The sequence below is a fragment of the Dryobates pubescens genome, chromosome 22 (assembly GCF_014839835.1).
Source record: "Dryobates pubescens isolate bDryPub1 chromosome 22, bDryPub1.pri, whole genome shotgun sequence".
Classification (NCBI taxonomy): domain Eukaryota; kingdom Metazoa; phylum Chordata; class Aves; order Piciformes; family Picidae; genus Dryobates; species Dryobates pubescens.
The window spans coordinates 5,164,496-5,184,303 of NC_071633.1; the positions used below are offsets into that span (position 1 = coordinate 5,164,496).

The window sequence follows — 19,808 nt, forward strand, 5'->3', positions numbered from 1 at the left end:
TTTTTAAAAGAGACAGATTACTAGCAAAGGTAGTTTTTGTAATTCATTAAACTATGGCCATGGTTTAGTTGATTAGATAGTGTTGGATGATGGGTTGGACTCGATGATCTCAAAGGTCTTTTCCAACCTGGTTTATTCTATCCTATCCTATCCTATCATATCCTATCCTATCCTATCCTATCCTATCCTAGAAGGCAGAGTGTCGAAGTCTGTATCTTTTATATTCCTAATAAGAGGTGGCTGAAGGATAAAAATACTTTTCCTAGTGCAGTGGCATTTAAGTCTTCATGCTCTGCAGTTTAACGTCTGGAAATATATTTGGATGAGCTTAGAGAGGAAGAATGCATACATCTCTAAGTGCTGCATGTGCACTAATAAAAGTTACTGAGATGAGCTTCCAACTCACACAACTTACTGGACATTTATTCAAGTCAGAGGAACTGGAACTTAATTTTGCAGAAGCTGAAGACCTGCTCCAGGGTGTTAATTTATTTAGAGATGTTTAAGTCTGTGGATTCCCTTTCTGTGTCTCAGACACACAGTGTAGGCCAGTGACTTTCAGAGCTTTAACTGGACATTGAAATGTCTTTTTCAGGTATGCTATTTTTTTCTTCATGCATTTGAGTTAGGTGAGTTTGTAGATAAAAAAAATGTTTATACAGTGGATGTCTTGACCTTGTTAAAACCAAATCAATTTTGTTACTGTTCTTTTCCTTTTCTTTTCCTTTTCTTTTCCTTTTCTTTTCTTTTCCTTTTCTTTTCCTTTTCTTTTCCTTTTCTTTTCCTTTTCTTTTCCTTTTCTTTTCCTTTTCTTTTCCTTTTCTTTTCCTTTTCTTTTCCTTTTCTTTTCCTTTTCTTTTCCTTTTCTTTTCCTTTTCTTTTCCTTTTCTTTTCTTTTTTTCCTTTTCCTTTCCTTTTCCTTTTCTTCTTTTTTTTTTTTTCTTTTCTATACAAATGCTCATGGAATTGTTTTTTGGTGTCAATTCAGTCTGAACAAATAATATAATTTGTTCAGATTGAATAAGTTGCAAATCTTCTGATAGTTGTGGAAATTTCTAAAGCCTGAACTTGATCCACAACATAAAGGTTTTACTGCAGTAAGAGAACACAACAATGTACTGATAATGAATTTTTTAATTTACTTTCTTATTTCTATTTCTTTTTCTCAATTTCCTTTCTTCTTTTTGGAGAGTTGATTATGCAACAGCCCCAAACCTTTCTTTATTTATTGATTTTTGGATTTTTGCTTACATATTTTGCTGGACTTCTCCAGACCATTACCTCTCTGAATGGGAGGGGAGAGGGAGGAATTATCTTGGATTATTGGCATAATTCTTAATGAGAAATTCATGCTGTGTTACAGCTGTTTCCTAAATCTTAAAACCTGTAGGTCTTGTGTGTAATCCAGGCATGGAAGTTTGCACATATGTGTGTATATACAGAAAAAAAGTGTTTTACCTGGATTCTTTTCTGTGACAAGCTGTCTTTATGTATTCTAGTTTCATGTTTGCTTTAAGAGTAGATGCATAACAAATTCAGGACCAAATTTACTGAAGCTCTTTTGTTATTTGTGTAATTTAAATGGGCTGAGAAAAATACTGATCTAGAGAATAGGAGTTCTCATACCTTATAGAGAGAAAAGAATCACTTTGGTGTTCTTTATTTTTGACATTCTACTGCTTTTAGTGTTCTGCAGAGCTTTCAGGTATTTTTCTAATAGCTACAAATTGGTTGCAGGTTACCAAATAGCCCAGGCTATTTCACAGTGGTGTAGATTTAGAATGATATTTTCCAAGGAACTAAAGGATTAACTAAATGGTAACTTCCTAAATCATCTGCAATGAGAACTGCTCAATCCCATCATTTTTATTCCAGTAAAACTCCAATGCAAGCCAAAGAAAACCAAGTCTTATCTGATTCAAGATTAACAGATGTTGATGATTAGGTTCCATTCATCACTAAGATCTTTAAAATACCTTCTCTTTATAAATGTTTTCCATCTTAATTTTGCTTTACCAGTTCTGCACAAGCAGCCAAGAGAAGTGTGCCTTTGCTTGCTGGAACTTGGAAGGATTGCAGCAAGGTAGGTGAAAATATTTGAAGAATGAAGGAATATTTACATTCTTGACAGCAGTGGCTATTGAGAGACTTACTAAATCAGCACATCTCAAGCTAACTTTAGTACTCATTAAGTTGAAGGATAACGCTTATCTTCATGGCACTCAAGATTCTCCTGTGGGTAGTTGTTAATCAGTATAATGAAATCTTTGTACCATCACCTCAGTGAAGGTATTCACTGGCTATCCCCCTATTAGGAGGAGAAAGGGTTGAGAATTTTGTTCTAAATACAGCTTTGATCTGCTTCTCCTCCTAATAGTCAGAGTTCTCTATAAAATACTGAGTTGTTATCATCTGTATTGATAACAACTTGATCCTCCTGTGACCTAAATCTAACCTAAGCAATTTCAATGAACTTCTCTTGGATTTTCACCAATAGAAGCAATAGGAGAATTGAGGTACCGGTCTGTACCAGTCAGATGGTTCTAGCTAGGCTGGGCTTCCAGCACCTTGTAGCATTATCTTGGTTGCCAAGACAACAGTGACTTCTGCTCAACATTCAAAATGACAGCAATGAATGTGATTTTTCTCTTTACACAGATTTAACCAGCATAGCACATAAGATTTGCTAAAAAAAACGAGGACAGTGGTTCTGCTGCCCAGTTTTGCATATAATATGGAGTTGTGTTCATCCATATATAGATCAAATTGGAGTGCCTTGCTACTCTGGGGGTTTCGTTAATTTCTGATTTCCAATCAGATTTCCAATCAATGTGAAGGAGACCCCTGCTTATTCCTGCTTTGAGAACTAGTGTTTTCATGTTATATTTATGTTACAGATATTCATGTTTTGCGAGTGTAACAACTAGAAGTTTGTCTCTTGATCATGTTTCAGAAAAGCCCTTGCTGTCACTGGAAGCTTGCATAGGAATAGAGTTGACCAGAAGATGTAACTCCCAGAACCCTTAATGAAAATAGCAGTGGGATTGAGCTAGCATATTCTAGTGGCCTTTATTCAAATTAGAGAGAGATGGACTGGATGAATGGACCCTGGTGTCAGTGGAAAAGTGGTGTGACCACTCAGCTCAAAAAGTGGCAGTTCAAAGCCCAGGTACTGATAAAACTAGCTTTGCCTGGGTAAACTATCCTAGATATTAGTTGTTTATGAAGACAACATTCAGAGGTCATCTGTGATATTTCAATGTCTAACCTGGGCAATTGTGTGCACCAGCAGACATCATGCAGGTAGAATGAGAACATTTATGATAAAGGGAAGTATCCTACAGGATGAAAATGAACATTGGCAGTGCACAGGGCTATTGCAGTGGATTGCACAGGTTCAACATTCTCCCCAGGTATTTTGAAGTGAGAGATTATATAATGGAAAACAGCTGAATTACTGTTGATGTTTTTTTTTTTTTGCCCTGCAGAAAGAATGAAGTTCTTAGGTAACTATTAAACTCTGGGGGGTTAAACAGCTCCCATAGGTCTTTGGAAATTCCTCTTGGGCAATTTCAAGATCTTTTTGCTATTGTAGTCAGTTTTTCCTTGGTAAAAATGGGAAGTGGTGCAAAGTCTATTGGAGATCATATTACAGTCTGGTGCTTCTTCATCTGTAGTTACAAGAAGGCAGGCCAGAAAGGAGCAGGAAAGGAAATTCTCAGCATACCTTCCAGAACAGAATTTGCACCTCTACCCCTCCCTGAAAAGATGTGGCTTGTGCCATTCCAGCTTTCCAGCAACTTTGCTTCACGCTGATATAATATGTGGGAAAAAAAACTCTTGTGTGTGTGTTTGTTGGATTTATTTTTCAACTCATCACCAGAGCAATTCAGAATGCTTGGAAGTACAGGGAACTTGAAAAGTCTGTCACAATGACAAAAATTGGAGATTATGAAAATCAGAAAAAGCAAAGCAGCAGCATTGCTTAGCATGGAAGAGTTTTATTTGATGAGTAAGGCTGCGTGCAGGTGTACGCTTAGAGCCCAGTGGGAATGTAATGATTTACAGCCTGTCGGCATCTGCAGACAGACAGGAAGTAAATGGATTGTATGTAAGTGCTTGCTTCAGTGTTGGCTGACTTTTCATTAGGCAAACTGCACCAGTTAGAAGCCAATACAAGCACGGATTTTGTTCTTGGTTTTCATGATTTTAGTTTACTAGGCAGTAGTGTGACGAAATTAAAAGCTATCAGAAACCCACAAATGATAGTCTGTGTGTTCATGCCCTTTCCTGCACCCTTTTAACATTATTAGGATATTCAGCTACATTTTTAGAATATATTTGTTGCTGCTCAATATTTTAGTGTCCAGATCTTTACCTAGATAAGTCAGCATAGTTCTGCATCTGGGCTGTGGACTTTTCTATTACAGAAGAAAATATGGTTTCATTTATGCAAGTAGTTTGCTGTAAAGAGCCTACCTGGTCTGATGACTTTTCCAAGCTGAAGTCCTTCTCTGGAACAGGAAACCTTTCTGTTTTTCTGGATTTTGTTCAGTGTTGGCTAAGAAAAAAACAAAACAGACAAAAAAAGAACAACAAAAACCAGAGGGGAATTACTAATGATTAGGAAAAATAGGATGGGCTTCTAGACTTCTGACATCTGTCCAAGCTCTGCTGCTTGCTGTGAGATTCTGACTTAATCACTTGCCATAAAGCTTTCAAAAGCAGGCATTGTTTTAGCTATGCTCTCCAAGTGCTGTGTTTGAGATGCTTCATGCCAAAGCTGCATGCATTTTGTTTTAGTTGGAGCTACAAGTGTTTTGCCACTGTTAACTGAGATAGAAAGATTGGCGGTCGAAAATTGGTTAGAGAAAGCATTAGCCACTTCTGAACAATACTGGCCATGTTTCCATTTATTTGTAGATTCAGTGCAGTAGTTGAGACCAGGACAACATTTAATCACTTTTCATCTGGATTTCTTTAGAAAATAGTTGCACTAAATACAAGTTGTCAAGCAGTGTGAAGGGATGCTGGTGGGCGGTGGAGCCAAAGTACCAAACTTAAATCTTCCCTACATGGTACAGCAATTTTTGAAGCCTTGAGTTGTTCATAGATTCACCAACATACATGTTATCAGACAGAGAAATTACCAAACCTCTTTGTTTGCTGTGAATTGGGCCAACTCAAGATTGCATCTGAAAATCAATTTTTGATGTAAATTTGGAATGGTGGCAGTAATGATTGATACATCCTATACATGTTCACTAATGTATGTGGCATTCCCTTATTTCATGACTCTGCAATGCAGAAAGCATAAATTCCTTCCACCTGTTTGTTTTAAAATATGTAATCCTTGTAATTTGTTTGCATGTTTCCAAAAGGTTTGGGGTGGAGCCTCCAGGACTAATAAAGCTGGAAAAAGAGATTGAACAAGAGGAAACACTTTCAGCCCCACTTCCATCTCCTTCACCATCACCCACAAAGTCTCCTGGGAAAAAGAGCACGGGAAAACTGTTGGATGATGCTGTAAGTTGTGGGAGGAAGCTTCTTCCTATCTCACCTATGCATTTACTTGCAGAGCTCACAGAAGCCTGAGTTCAAGAGCCCACTGTATTTTGAAGATTTGCAGACTGACAGAGTTAATATATTTTTGACCACAATTGTTTATGCCTGATGTTTGGAAAAAATGTTGCACTGTGTAGGAGATCTGCAGTTTAGCCCAGCTTTGTGTTTAGGGCCAAGTTCCCTTCTCATTACTCCGTTTTCTTTTTCTGCTCACTTCTTATTCATCAACTCCCACTTGGTGTTTTGTCTGAGAAAGGATTGAGTCAGGCCTAGGAGATTTAGCCCATACTGACTTGTTCAGAACGTTAACAAACACTTCTAAGTTATCTCAGCCTAATTTTTATGCTGCTGTTCTGCATGTTTCTGGTGTGGTAAGGGAAAAAAAAAACCATTCTTTCCCCCTCATTGTTAGAAGGAAAGCATCTTGCTTTTAATTTCATGAAACTCATTGCACTGTGGTGGAGTGTTCATTTCTCTGTGGCAAACCCTGGAAAAGTTCCTTTGAAACAGCTGGAATCAGATGAAAAGGCTACATTTTGAGACTGTGAAAGGGTTAAACTTGCAAAGTACAAATTTATTCTATAAAAAGCAGCAGTTACTATAGTAACTGCTATATTACAAGGTAGATGTGCCACCTGGGAGTTACAAAGCACTCCTTGAAAAACCCATGTGCCACTCTTTTGTTACAAAAAGCAGATGGAATATAATGTTCGTTCATTTTATTGAAATACTTTGGAGTATTTGAGGCAAATAATTGCATTTCACTTTTTCTTCTTTTCTTTTTTTTTCCTCAACATTTTGTATTTCTTCCTTAACTTTGCAAAAGCACTCACTTGTTTCCACAGACTTGGGAAAGAATAGTTATGTGTAGAAGGAGGGTGGTGACTGCGTATCTTGTAGGAACAGAACAGAGGATGAAGGTTGTCTCCAACCACCTCCTTTAATTTAGAAAGCAGTAGGGATAGAAACAGAGTGGAATTCATCCAGCTCGATTCCTGACCCACGCTGCCCCAGACACTCACGCCATAAAATAGCAGCAGAACTCATACAGTCCAGACACAAAATAAAATAGGATATAATTCTTCCCTCTGCTTCCTTATTTGATTTCCAAATTCCACTCAATAGTACTTCTGTGTCCTTTGGGATAGCAAGGTAATGGAAGTCTTAATAGCAGCATCAGCAGAGAAGGTCTCATTATCCTCTGTTTTACACCAGTATAAATCCGTTGGCTTTCCTTCTCCACAGGCCTGAGATGGCTCTATTTTGCTTACAGTTTAAAACAACCTTGAACCTGTTTGGTCTGGCTGCTCTGGGTTTTTGTTTGCTTAGATGAACCCCGGTAGACACAGCTATTAAGGCATAGTTCACAGTGTCCATTTTCAGCTTTGAATGTTAAGGCTGTCTCCAGAAGGGATTAAATGCCTTAGGATATTATGTCAGAAACCACTGATTATTGAGCAGCATACAGGGGGCCATTGCTAAACAGTCCTCTAAGAACAGTCCCAGTCTTGGTACCACATTCCAAGAGGTATAAGAATGTACCTTTTGTATCCTCAGTAACCTGCACTTAGATTGTAGTCATCTGCCACTGACTTCATATAAGTTATTCTTATTGTAAACTATCAGAATAGTTTGATTCTGCAGAAATGGAGGCTAACCTTCACCCATGTTGATTAAAAATCACTGGCATAATTAATCTTAACATAATCCAGTGACTGTTCACTCATGCTGAGGACAATTCATCTGGGGTGTAAAATAGATACAGAGTTCCTCATCTCTTTTTAAACCAAATCATCACCAAAAATAGCATACCTTGATTATTCTTTTTAAGCTAAGAATAAATAATTAGTAAACCCAAATAATCCACAAAGTAATAGTTATTCAGACAACAAAGTCAAACAGTTTAAGAAATAATTGGAAAGCCTTTAAATTGGTCAACAGGGCTAACTTCAAAAGCATTTTGGCTCCCTGTTCTAATACAGAAACAATAATTGGCTAACATGTAATTGTTCTGTCTTATTCAACATACTATAACTTTGTTCTAAAAGCAGATCTGAAAGGCATTTGTTTAGCTTCAGAAGGTTTTCATGTTAGCTTATTCAAGATAACTAAGACACCTATCAGAGTGCCATAGCTTTGCCCTGATAGTGTTGGTTTTTTATGAAACAATTTAAGACTTTAATTTGTTAACTGTTTTGGAAGTCTTCTTTCCCAGACCTCAGACCTTTTTTTTACAGGCCTTGGTTCACTAACTGGATTTGGAAAGGTCTTTGGAACATTATCTGGAGTGGACAAAACTTCTAGGAAATGCCTCTGGCATTTTGTAGGTTGACACTGCTGTACTAGGTCAGCTTTCCTCCAGGAAAACTGCAGTATATGAAAATGCTGCATGTGTAACTACTGCTCCTATTCAGTAGTGCAGCTTGAATGCCAAGTAAGAGCTTCTCAACCAGGTCTGCTCTTTTGGCACTGATGGCTCTCTTACTTTCAGATCACTGAAAAGTACAAAATATACTTTTATGAAGCATTAATGCCTTTGGTAGTGCATGCAAGGGCCAAGTTTTCACAGGAGGCTGAAGTAAAGCTGAAGCAGCTGATAAAAAGCAGGAAAGTAGTTTTCATCTGTATTTTTTCAGCCCCTATTGCTGGCAATGATAGAGTACTATGGAGGCCCCTTTAAATTACCTTTGACTGTGCTAATGCCCTCAGGTGACGGTCACCAAAGGGTGGTTAACACTGGGGAGTGTCTTGGCATGGATTTGTGATTATGCCATAGTATTCTCTGTAAATGCACTACTTTGAAGAGCTAAGTGAAGGTGCTGGGCAGGGCCTTTTATTGACAATCAAGATGTTCTGTATTTATTATGTTCATTTAGAAGGGAAAATGCCTTGTTAAGGCATCTTCATTTTGCCTGTCAGCTATATTAGCACTTTGACAGTTGAGCTGATTCACCATAAAATACTGAGAGCACATCTACAGAAGTTTGATGCGGCAAAAAAGCTGTTAGACTTCAGTTAAACAGTGCAAATATTATGTTGACCTCTGTGACACTTGCCTCTATTTTTGCTTCATTACAGCTGTAAAATTGATCTTGATATTGGAAGTGCTGTAGTCTGGGAGTAAAGAAATATAAAGAACATATCATCAGTGGAGACCTTGATTAGTTGCTATCATGTTATGGCATTTTTTTCTTACATGTTTTGCTGTACATGCTATTTTAAACAGTTTTTATTAACAACTTCCCTGTTTTCCAGGTTAAACACATTTCTGAAGACCCACCTTGTAAATGCCCTAATAAGTTCTGTGTGGAGCGTCTTTCACAAGGAAGGTACAGAGTTGGAGAGAAGATCCTCTTTATTAGGGTAAGGATTTTGGGTTTTATTTTGTAGTGAATTGCAGGTACCTGCTACCTTTCACTTTGCAAACAATATCACTGATTAAGAGGAAAAAATGCTTTCTTATTAACCAGCACTGACTCATTTTTATGATGCTGTCAGGGAATCAATAAACTACAGTGTGTTAACTGACCCAAGGAGTTATTAGCATGTGGTATATCCTTCTGAATTTAGGTCATGGAATTTGCTCTTTGATCAGTGGCAAGTGAAAGTCTTTCTCCAATGGAGATGATGACTTTCTCTCAGTTTGGTTTGAAAGAATATCTACTAGATTAAAACAGCCTTTCTCCACCTCTGTTTTAAGTGATACTATTTGACAGGTCAGGAAACAGATCAAAGACTTCATGGTCATTGAATTGCCAAGTTGTGACTAAGTCACATTGATAAATTAGGATGAGCAAAACCTTAATGTCCATAGTACTTAATTTGATTAAGAAATATTTCCAGACCCTGTGTTGTATTTCAGACTTTGTGTGTAATGTATTAACTCTCATGGCATGAAGTTAATCGTTAATATAGATATTTGCAGGCAGTAGTATCTGACTGAATTTAGCACAAATATACTATACAAACTTAATTTTGATCCTCTTAATCTTCTCTATGTATGCTTAAGGTAATAATATTGAATATATGCTAATCATATTCTTCCATAGCATCTTTATGCTATGCTTCTTTCCATTTTGCTCTCCCTATGTTCTGTCCCTGATAAAATGATAGCTCTTGCTCTCAAATAACTGTTATCCCTATATTGCTAGAGGCACACAGCTGTGACCTGATAACTGAAGTTTTAGCACTTGTGAGAACAAAAGAGACTTCCTTCCATCTGTAGAAGTCAAGTTCCCAGTTTAACAAAACACCAGAGTGCTTGTTCTGACATTAACTTATGATTAACTTACAATGAAGTCAAATTTAGATAAGGATTTAGGTTTTCTCATGTGTATAGGGTTGAGAATATATTTAAGTCCTGTGCTGAATAGGGACTGAGAACTCCCAATTAATTCAGTAATAGCTCAGAAGGAAGAAGAAATACAGGATTTGTCACAGATAGTTTGAGGTTTCACATGCTAGTATAAAGGATTTATACTTTCTGTTTCCTAGACAGTGAGATTTCTTTCATTCTGCACTATTTTCAGGTGCTAGTTTTCATACTAACTGCAAAAGACTTTGAAGAAGGTAATGGTCATTAACCAAGGATGCCAGCAGTCTGGCACAGTTGGACACTTAATGTTTTCTTCCTTTTGATTTTAATTTATAAGTATTTTTATTCTTCTAGTTTTGAGAAACTTCAGTTTTTCTGCCAGAATGGTGAGTGTCAAATTCCCTTTTGCTGGCTTCTTTATTGTGCAATCTAGTCCAAGTCAGATTTGATTCCAAGTTTCCAAACAAAACACCCTTTTCGTATCACGCTACCACATTCCAAGTTGAATCGTGCCAAAAAAGAGCAGTAATATAGATTAGACAGTAAACTCCAGTATTAGAGATCATCCCTGCAAAACTGAGATCAATGGAAACATGCCATGAACTTCAGGGGGAGCAAATCCATAGTCCTAGGTTTGAAGAGTCATTTGTCTCTCGGTTTTGGTTGGTTTGAACCTCGTTTTGGAATGCTTCATGTGATCACAGTAAGTTCTTGCTTTTTATTCTACATTTTCTTATTGTGTACATAAGTAGATTTATCAGCCTTTGGAATCCTTTGGACTCTTGTGAGAAAACATGTTTGAGATTTCTAATTTTGGGGATTCTTGGCACCCTGTCTGATGTTCCTGAGGTAGTTCCTCTTATGTTGCATGCTCTTTACACAGCGTGACACAGCTCACAGATGCCATATAACCCGAAGCCTTTCAGTTGAATTGAGATCAAAAGTTTCATCATTTTCAGTTAGCTTAGTTATACCCATTACTGCCTCTGTTAGCTTTCACCAGTAACCTATATGGGACTTAAATCTAGATAGTTTCAGTGATGTTACAAGTATACCAAGTGATAAAACATTACAAGAGCCAAGTTTAAAGTGGAGTTAACACCTGTTCATAGAATCATTAAGGTTGGAAAAGACCTTTTAAGATCAAGTCCAACCATAACCTAACTACCCCAACCACTAAAGTATATCTTGTACCACACCTACAGCTTCTTGAAAACCTCCAGGTATGGCTACTCAACCACCTCCCTGGGCAGCCTGTTCCAATGCCTCACCACTCTCTCAGTAAAGAAGTTTTTCCTAATGTCCAATCTAAATCTCCCTTGGCACAATTTAAACCCATTTTCTCTGGTCCTATCACTATTTACTTGAAGAGACCAATGCCATCCTCACTACAATCTCTTGTTTAGGGAGCTATAGAGAGCAGTAAGATCTCCCCTCAACCTTCTCTTCTCCAGACTAAACAACCTCAGCTCCCTCAGCTGCTCCTTTTATGTCATGCCCTCCAAACCCCTCATCAGCCTCTTTGCACTTCTCTGGATAAGCTCCAGCACCTCATTGTCTTTCCACTCCTGAGGCACCAGAACTGAACACAGTACTCAAGCTGTGGCCTCACCAGTGCCAAGAACAGGGGCACAATCACTTCCCTACTCCTGCTAGACACACTGATTTTCCAGACCAGGATGCTGTTGGCCTTCTTGGCTACCTGGGCACACTGCTGGCTCACATTCATCTGGCCATCCACCAGCATTCCAGATCCTTTTCCACTGGGCTGCTTTCCAGCCACTCTTCCCCAGGCCTATAGCATTGCTCGGCGTTGTTGTGACCATAGTGCAGACCTAGCACTTGGTCTTGTTAAACCTCATTCTGTTGATCTCAGCCCATGGATATAACCTGTTCAGATCTCTCTGCAGTGTCTTCCTACCCTCAAGCAGACTGAAAAAGTATCCAAGTCCATTTTTTTGTTTGTTAATTTTTATCTGTGTATGAAAGAAGTGAAAAAGGAGCAACAAACACAAAAAAGCTTCCTTGTTGCCAGACTTTCCTCCCTGGCAGGAATGTGCCAAGGTAAAATTTCCCCTCACACCACTATCAGCAGTATTTTCTGTGTGGTATCTAATTATACAAAAAAATATCTCAATACTTCAAAGGTAAATAAAGATAAGTGAAAATCTACAGATCTCATTATGTCAGTTTTATTTCTTCACCTAGAATGCTAAGAATACAAAAATAGACCAAATTACTGAATCCCACCTCCTGTTCTCCCCACCTCCTTTTTTATAATGCTCTTCTGACTGCTGGAATACACAAGGTATGGATCAGTATCTGCATGTCTAAAAGCACAGATAGAATCATAGAATCAATAAGGTTGGAAAAAACCTCAAAGATCATCAAGTCCAACCCGTCAGCCAACACCTCCTGACTAACTAAACCATGGCTTCAAGTGCCACATCCAATCCCCTCTTGAACACCTCCAGGGATGGGGACTCCACCACCTCCCTGGGAAGCACATTCCCATGGGCAATCTCTCTTTCTGGGAAGAACTTTCTCTTCACCTCCAGCCTAAACCTCCCCTGGCACAGCTTGAGACTGTGTCCTCTTGTTCTGGTGCTGGTTGCCTGGGAGAAGAGACCAACCCCCTCCTGGCTACAACCACCCTTCAGGTAGTTGTAGAGAGCAATAAGGTCTCCCCTGAGCCTCCTCTTCTCCAGGCTAATCAATCCCAGCTTCCTCAGCCTCTCCTCATAGGGCTTGCGCTCGAGGCCTCTCCCCAGCCTCGTTGCCCTTCTCTGGACATGTCTAAGAGTCTCAATGTCCTTCTTAAATTGAGATAAACTGCTAATCCTCTCCACCATCAGTCTACAGACAATAATTTGCAAAATGAACAAGCCTCTACCCTTTATTGCAGAGAACCACAGATTGGGTCCACCTAAAATGTTAATAAAGATCCTTTTAGTTCAGTTATTTTCTTGTCATGGTTCTGTTTAATAGACTAATCACTTATTAAGAATCCAGTTAACACTTAGTAGACATTAATAGCCTTTTACATTAAGGATGAGATAGCAGTTAATGCTCACAGTGTGGAACTAGGAAGCCTGAAGCATTAGAACTGGAGATGCAGCTATTTATGGCATTGCTCTTCAAGGATAGCACTGAGCTTCACATTTTCTTATTTAAACTTCCCCTATAAAGTGAAAAGGTCTTGTGTGAGAGTAACATGAGGAAAAGGATTTGGGAGTTCTGGTGGATGAGAAGCTGGACATGAGCCAACAGTGTGCCAATGGCATCCAGAAGGCCAATGGCATCCTGAGCTGCATCAAAAGAAGTGTGGCCAGCAGATGGAGAGAAGTGGTTCTGCCACTTTACTCTGGTGGGACCTCGCCTGGGGTACTGCATCCAGCTGTGGAGTTCTCAACACAGGAGGGACATGAACCTGAGGGAGTGGGTCCACAGGAGGGCTGCAAAAATCATCAGGGTCTGGAGCATGTCACCTAGAAGGACAGGCTGCAGGAGCTGGGGTTCAGCCTGGCGAAGAGAAGGCTCCCGGAAGACCATGGGCTGCCCAGGGAGGTGGTGGAGTCACCATCCCTGGGGGTGTTCAAGAGGCACTTGGTGGCACTTGGTGCCATGATTTAGTCATGAGGTCTGTGGTGATGGGTTGGACTTGATCTTTGAGGTCTCTTCCAACCTTGGTGATTCTGTGATTCTGTGACCTAATGGTGGCCTACCAGTATCTGAAGGGAGCCTACAAGAAGGTTGATGAGGAGCTGTTTCCAAAAGTGATAGCATGAGGGGCAATGCTTTGAAATGAGAGAAGAGATTTAGATTAGATGTTAGGAACAAATTCTGCACCATGAGGCTAATGGAATGCTGAAACAGGTTGCCCAGGGACTTAGTTGAGGTTCCATACCTGGAGATATTAAAGGTCAGGCTGGACAAGGCTCTGATCAACCTGCTCTAGTGGAGGGTAACCCTGCACTGCAAGGGGTTGGACTGGATGACCTTTGGTGGTCCCTTCCAACCCAAACCGTTCTATGATTTTATCTAACATAGCCAAGGTAAGTGCATCTGTCTTTTATAGGATGATGCTGCAATATTTTATGGAGTGAATTAAAGTTAATATCCTCCACTTTAGCTTTAGATAAATAGTATACTAAGCCAATTAAAAAGAAGAAGAACCCAGCTGAATTTTTGTTGTGATATACTTTGTGTACAGTATACTTTCCTACTATATGTATGGCTCATGCTGCCATCTAGAGAAATGACACTAAATGAAGTTTATGTGGTAGCATCAGGAAACTGCACTGTTCATCGGAGATCCTCATTAAAGATTTAGGATTCAGGCATGAAAGCACATTGCTTAGCTGTTGCAGTATTCTTTAGCTTTGGGGTAATGTTCTTAAAGACCTCTTAGCTTACACAGGAATTTCCAGCTGGACTATATACCTTGACTTGGGATTGATGGCTGTACATAGAACTGAATGATAGCCATGATTTAACAAAAATGGTATGTGGGCTTATAAAATACTTAGTACAATGTGGTTTGGCCTTTCCATTCCTGAAATAACAGTGAAAAGTTAAAAGTGCTTTAAAAAAAAACCCCTGTTTCATTTCTTTGTCATTCTCTTATCAGAGTGAAAGCAGTGGCTTTTCCTCCTGCTGCACCCTTACACTTTGCATGCGTTTGTGTTGGTCACTAAATACTATTTCTGCCTCCTGGATTTTATTTTGAAGCTCCATCACATTTCTGTGGCAATGTGCAAGCTGCATGGAAAGTACTTTTTCAGCATAAAGAAAGGCAGCAGGACTTTACCCCACAGATATATCTCAAGCTGTGCCAGGAGAAGTTTAGGCTCGAGGTGAGGAGAAATTTCTTCACTGAGAGAGTTGTTAGCCATTGGAATGTGCTGCCCAGGGAGGTGGTGGAGTCACCATCCCTGGAGGTGTTCAAGAGAGGATTGGACAGGGCACTTGGTGCCATGGTTTAGTCATGAGGTCTGTGGTGACAGGTTGGACTTGAGGATGGGGCTGGGAACTGCTCCTTGGGGGACACCACTAGTGCCTGGCCTTCAGCTGGATGTGGCACCATTTCCTAATAGTCTGTCTTGAGATGTTGTGTTCCACCTTAAAAAATACCAACAATAAAAAAACCAACAAACAAATCCCAAACAAAACCAGAACAAAACTTCAGCTGCATCTGTGTGAGGAAATAGAAATTGATTTATCTTTCAAAAACAACCAAAAAAAAAAAGGTTTTTGAGCATACACTCTCCTGGTAGAATGGATAAAACAATGAGACATTTATTCCTAACAGTTGTGTCCTTGGATTATTTATTCATCTGTCTAGGAGCCAAAGACTATGAAATAGTCATGATAAATTGAATGTATCTGCCTTATATACACAACAGCATAGAAATGGTACTTTTAGGACATATTGAACAAAGTACAGATGTTTAGACTTCATGTAACTACAATGTAATAAAATTGCCCTTTGAAATGTAATCTGCTGTTAAAAATTTAGCACAGTCTTAATAGTTAGTTTTAAACTTCATATTTTAGATTTCATTTGTTGATTTAAATTAATCATTCCAAAAAGTGGCTGGCAAATGTTCTTGCTTACTGAAAGAGAATATTAAAGGAAAGAGGTTTTAAGGTTATGTGCACTGACATTTGATGGTGTTTTGTTCTCATCTAATGACAACTTGCCCATTTAAGCCATTTGTGCCAAACATATATGAAATTTAGTTTAGGATCAAAATATATGAGCAGGTGAAAATGTAGATTTTACTAGTTCTCCATGGCTAACTGTCAGACTTTAGCCTAGACTAGAATAGAATAGAGTAGAACAGAACAGAACAGAATAGAATACAATTAACCAGGTTGGAAAAGACCTTTGAGATCATCAAGTCCAACCTATCATCCAACACTATCTAAGCAACTAAACCATGACACCAAGTGCCCCTTCCAGTCTCTTCCTAAACACCTCCAGTGGTGGTGACTCCACCACCTCCTTGGGCAGCCCATTCCAATGGCCAATCACTCTTTCTGTGAAGAACTTCTTCCTAACATCCAGGACTTTGTCCTCTTGTTCTGGTGCTGGTTGCCCTCTTTTGTCACAAGTGGCAGTAGGTGCATCAAATGACTGCCCAAGTTCACATGAGACCAAAGTTATGCTATCATGGCTTCTTCAGCAACAGAAGCTGCCAGTGTTTAGCTAAGGTCAACATTTGAGCCTGACTTTACATTCTGTGACTTTGTTTAATTTCTTCTTGTCAATTAGAGGAGTCCAACTCCTCTTACATGTTTTGTGCATCAAATAGTGAATTTTCACAGAAACCATTGCTATGTAGTTTTACTCCTTTAGCAACAGAATATTTTAAAGGCTATAATTAATTCCTGCTTTTTTTGGCCTTGATGAAAAGTTTATTATTTATCAGAGTGCCAACTTAGAGACAGATATAAGGTGGGAGACAAACTCTGAAGTCAGTGGTAGCCCACAGATGCCAAGGGATTAAACTTCTACCTTCTGCAAATGTGAAATTTGGAGTTAAAGCTGAGTATGAAGTTTACTTAAATATATACCCATTGCCCTTAACTATCCTTTTCTGAAAAAAAACCCCACTGTTTTCTCTATGTAATTCCAGTCTTGTGATTGTCTTGTAGCAGTGAACTTGTTCACAGCCATGGATGACAACAATTTGTCCTATATTTGGTGATTTTAAAAATGGCAAATGCACAAACTAAACTGTTTTTAATTATTATTATTTTTTAAACCCAGTGCTTTTATCATCATCTTGTTTTGCCTATCTCATTGAGACCTGATAAGTGTAAACTCAGTCTTAACTTTTTAGAATTAGAATTAACCAGGTTGGAAAAGACCTTTGAGATCGAGTCCAACCTATCACCCAACACCATCTAATCAACTAAACCATGGCGCCAAGCACTCCATCCAGTCTCTTCCTAAACACCTCCAGTGATGGTGACTCTACAGAATAGAATAGAATAGAATAGAATAGACCAGACTAGGTTGGTAGTTTTAAGTAGATTAGTGCAGGCTTTAATGGAAGGTTAGGAGTATCTCTTCTGCTCTTCTTTTGTCATTAATTTTCAAAGCTCAGAGCAAAACAAGAGGAATCTGTTGCTGTAAGGAAGTATTAAATACAGCAAACATTTTCCTTGGCAAAGATTAGTAAACTCTGGAGATCCCAGACTCAACTATTTATCTGAAAGGTATTTTCCAAAAACCCCAGCAACTATTAAGCTGAAGACCAGATAGAGATTGTTCCTCAAGTCATAAATCAGCATCAGTTGATTCAGACTGGTTTGTGGTGTGCTGTCATGCCTTGTTTTCAACTTGCCAGAAACTAATTTACCTCAAGATTTTAAAAAAGTGACCTCCAAATAAGCCTAAAAACCCTCACCATACCTGATCTGTATTATTTTATCAGGTTAGCTTTTCAATCATGGCAACAGATGCTGAAATGCTTTAGTTGGTATAAACACTCTGTGTAGATAAATCCATGCCGAAATCAGAACTGATTAAATCATTTTGTGGTTTGCAGTTAAAAGCATGCCTTTGGTCTACCCTATTGGTACCTTTAAAAAGTCAGAAGACAGCCAGAGCCATTCCCTTAACTGTTATTAGGCTGCAATTGCTTCTGTAAACAATAATGAATCTTTTAGTTAGAATTAATATCTTTTAAATTCTGCCACAACACAGCATTGGAACAAGGAACAGTTTCCTCTGGTGTATTTACTACCTAAAGCCTTTGACAGTCTGGCTTTTCTCACATCATCTTAAATATGTGGCATGTCTTAACTTCCCATGAACATTATTACATTTAAGAGTAATTATTTATGAATAAGATATGTGCTTATAACTCTTTGACAAATGCAATTGAAACAGGAATTTATTATGGCTATGGAGGATCATTTAACAATCTCAAAATAGCTTCTAAATATAAATGAAGTGGTATTGTGCCTCAGTCTCAGTTCTACATGTGTTACACTACCTGTGCTTCATGTGTGGAACTGCTTTCTAACTCAGCTGTGTTCTGCCTCAACAGGCAGAACCTTTCCTTTTAAAAAAGGATTGGACATGGCACTTGAAGCCATGGTTTAGTAGTCATGAGGTCTTGGGTGACAGGTTGGACTTGATGATATTTGAGGTCCTTTCCAACCTTATTGATTCTACAATTCTTTTCCTGATTTTTTTTTTCTTTTGAGTGAGATATAGGTATAGTGCTTGATCTCTACACATATGACCTTCAGCCTTCAGTCTAATTCTGCATGACAAAGCAGAGCAAAAATTAGGAAGTGCAACGTCCTGACTTTGGGCTGTGTGAGTGCTCCTGGCTGGTACAAGCAGGCTGGTAAATGCCAACAGGTTATAATTTCCACTTGTAAAGAAGGTCAGTTTCTTTCCTGTGGCCTTATTAAAAGTGTGCAGTGTCTATGTTTCAGCAAATATATTTCCTGTCTGTTCCCTGTTCAAATGCACCTAAAAACATTGTGAAAGCAAATGGGATCTACAAGTGGGAAGTAAAATTAAAACTCCCTGCCCGTTTGTAGCTTGAGCTAAAAAACCCAAACAGTCCCACCCCGACACCTCCTGACATCAAGGCATAGTTACAATTATGAGTCTTCTCTGTATATGTGTAAACCACAGACATCTATTACAAAGAACATAAACCTAATGCTGATTGGCCTAAAAAGCTTTCTTTGCAAAAAGAATGCATTTTAAATACCACTGTTCTGTTGTGTCTAAGGTGTAGGACCACGCTGGCACTCTGAATTGTGTAAAACCTTCTGGCCAGAGTCACATAAATCAGGTAAATGACAGGCTGGTGATTTAGCCAAACCAGGTTTTCAGAATGACTCTGCTGTTTGTGCTGATTTCTTGGTTCATGTTACTTAACTATTTCCCCAGGATCTACTGAGGGGCAAGAGGAAGAAGGAGTCAGTTGGTGTTTCATAAGGGTACAAAGAGCCCTATTTCTGTTTCCTTCCCTCCTCCCTGCCCCAGTCTCTCAAAGTATACATATTAGCAAGCCAAAGAATGATATCATAGCTCTTTCATACTGAAAGTGTACATTGTTCTCAAGCCTCCCTCCTTCTCTTTAGTCTGCTTTGGTAGAGTGGTGGGGTTTATTTTTCGTGTTGTTATATTTAAATTGTATATATCTAATGTTTGCAAAAGATGCTATAGAAAGTCCTACATAAGACAACTCTGAGCATAAACCCTGATTTTGAAGGAGTCAATAAAAGCCTCCTCTGCATATGCTGATAATTATGGTTCATTATCTTAGAGGTTCATTATCTTATAGGTTCATGCATGATACAGCTAATTTGCTTAGAGTTGCTGTCTTACTGTCTTAATTTTAGAACACATTTTCCAGATGAGGAAAACTAATGGCAAAAACTGTGTGTGTGTATATGTTTGGTTTGAATTATTTTATTTTTTTAATAGGATATTATAATGTAGGTATTCAGTCTTGACCTAATGCCTGATTCCTTTGCAAGCAGTGCAAAAAGCAAAACATTCTCTGTGGACTTAAATCGGTTCTCAGTGCTTCAGCAAATCCCATCTGTACACAAAAGCTAGTAAGGATAAATAACCTGCCAGTGGGTTAGGACTACTGGAGCATGTATAGGACAGTAGGGGAAAGACCTTTTGTTAAGGGTGTTAAGCATCCAGATCCTTTCTTTCAGCTGCTGAAATGCATTGCAAGATTAACGGATTGCATTGGCTTGGAAGGGACCCTCAGAGGTCATCTTGTCCAGGTCCCCACTGCAGTGAGCAGGGACACCTCCAACTAGATCAGGCTGCACAGGGCCAGTCTGGAGATACTTAACATGTCCTTTACATACTGACTAGGCTTGTGAAGAAGAAGGCTGGCCTGGGTGCTTTCAAGCTGAAGGCTTTGCAGAG

The 19,808-nt window shown here is 38.9% G+C and overlaps 1 protein-coding gene across 2 annotated transcripts in view; it reads left to right on the plus strand.

Annotated features, from left to right (window-relative positions):
• The window catches only part of GAS2 (growth arrest specific 2), an 83,082-nt gene that overhangs the window by 43,407 nt on the left and 19,867 nt on the right, over window positions 1-19,808 (plus strand). For both annotated transcript variants that reach the window (XM_054171663.1, XM_054171662.1), the window contains exons 5-7: window positions 2,020-2,083; window positions 5,382-5,526; window positions 8,821-8,928. In XM_054171663.1, the coding sequence (XP_054027638.1) occupies window positions 2,020-2,083; window positions 5,382-5,526; window positions 8,821-8,928 (317 nt within the window). The remainder of the gene's footprint in view (window positions 1-2,019; window positions 2,084-5,381; window positions 5,527-8,820; window positions 8,929-19,808) is intronic.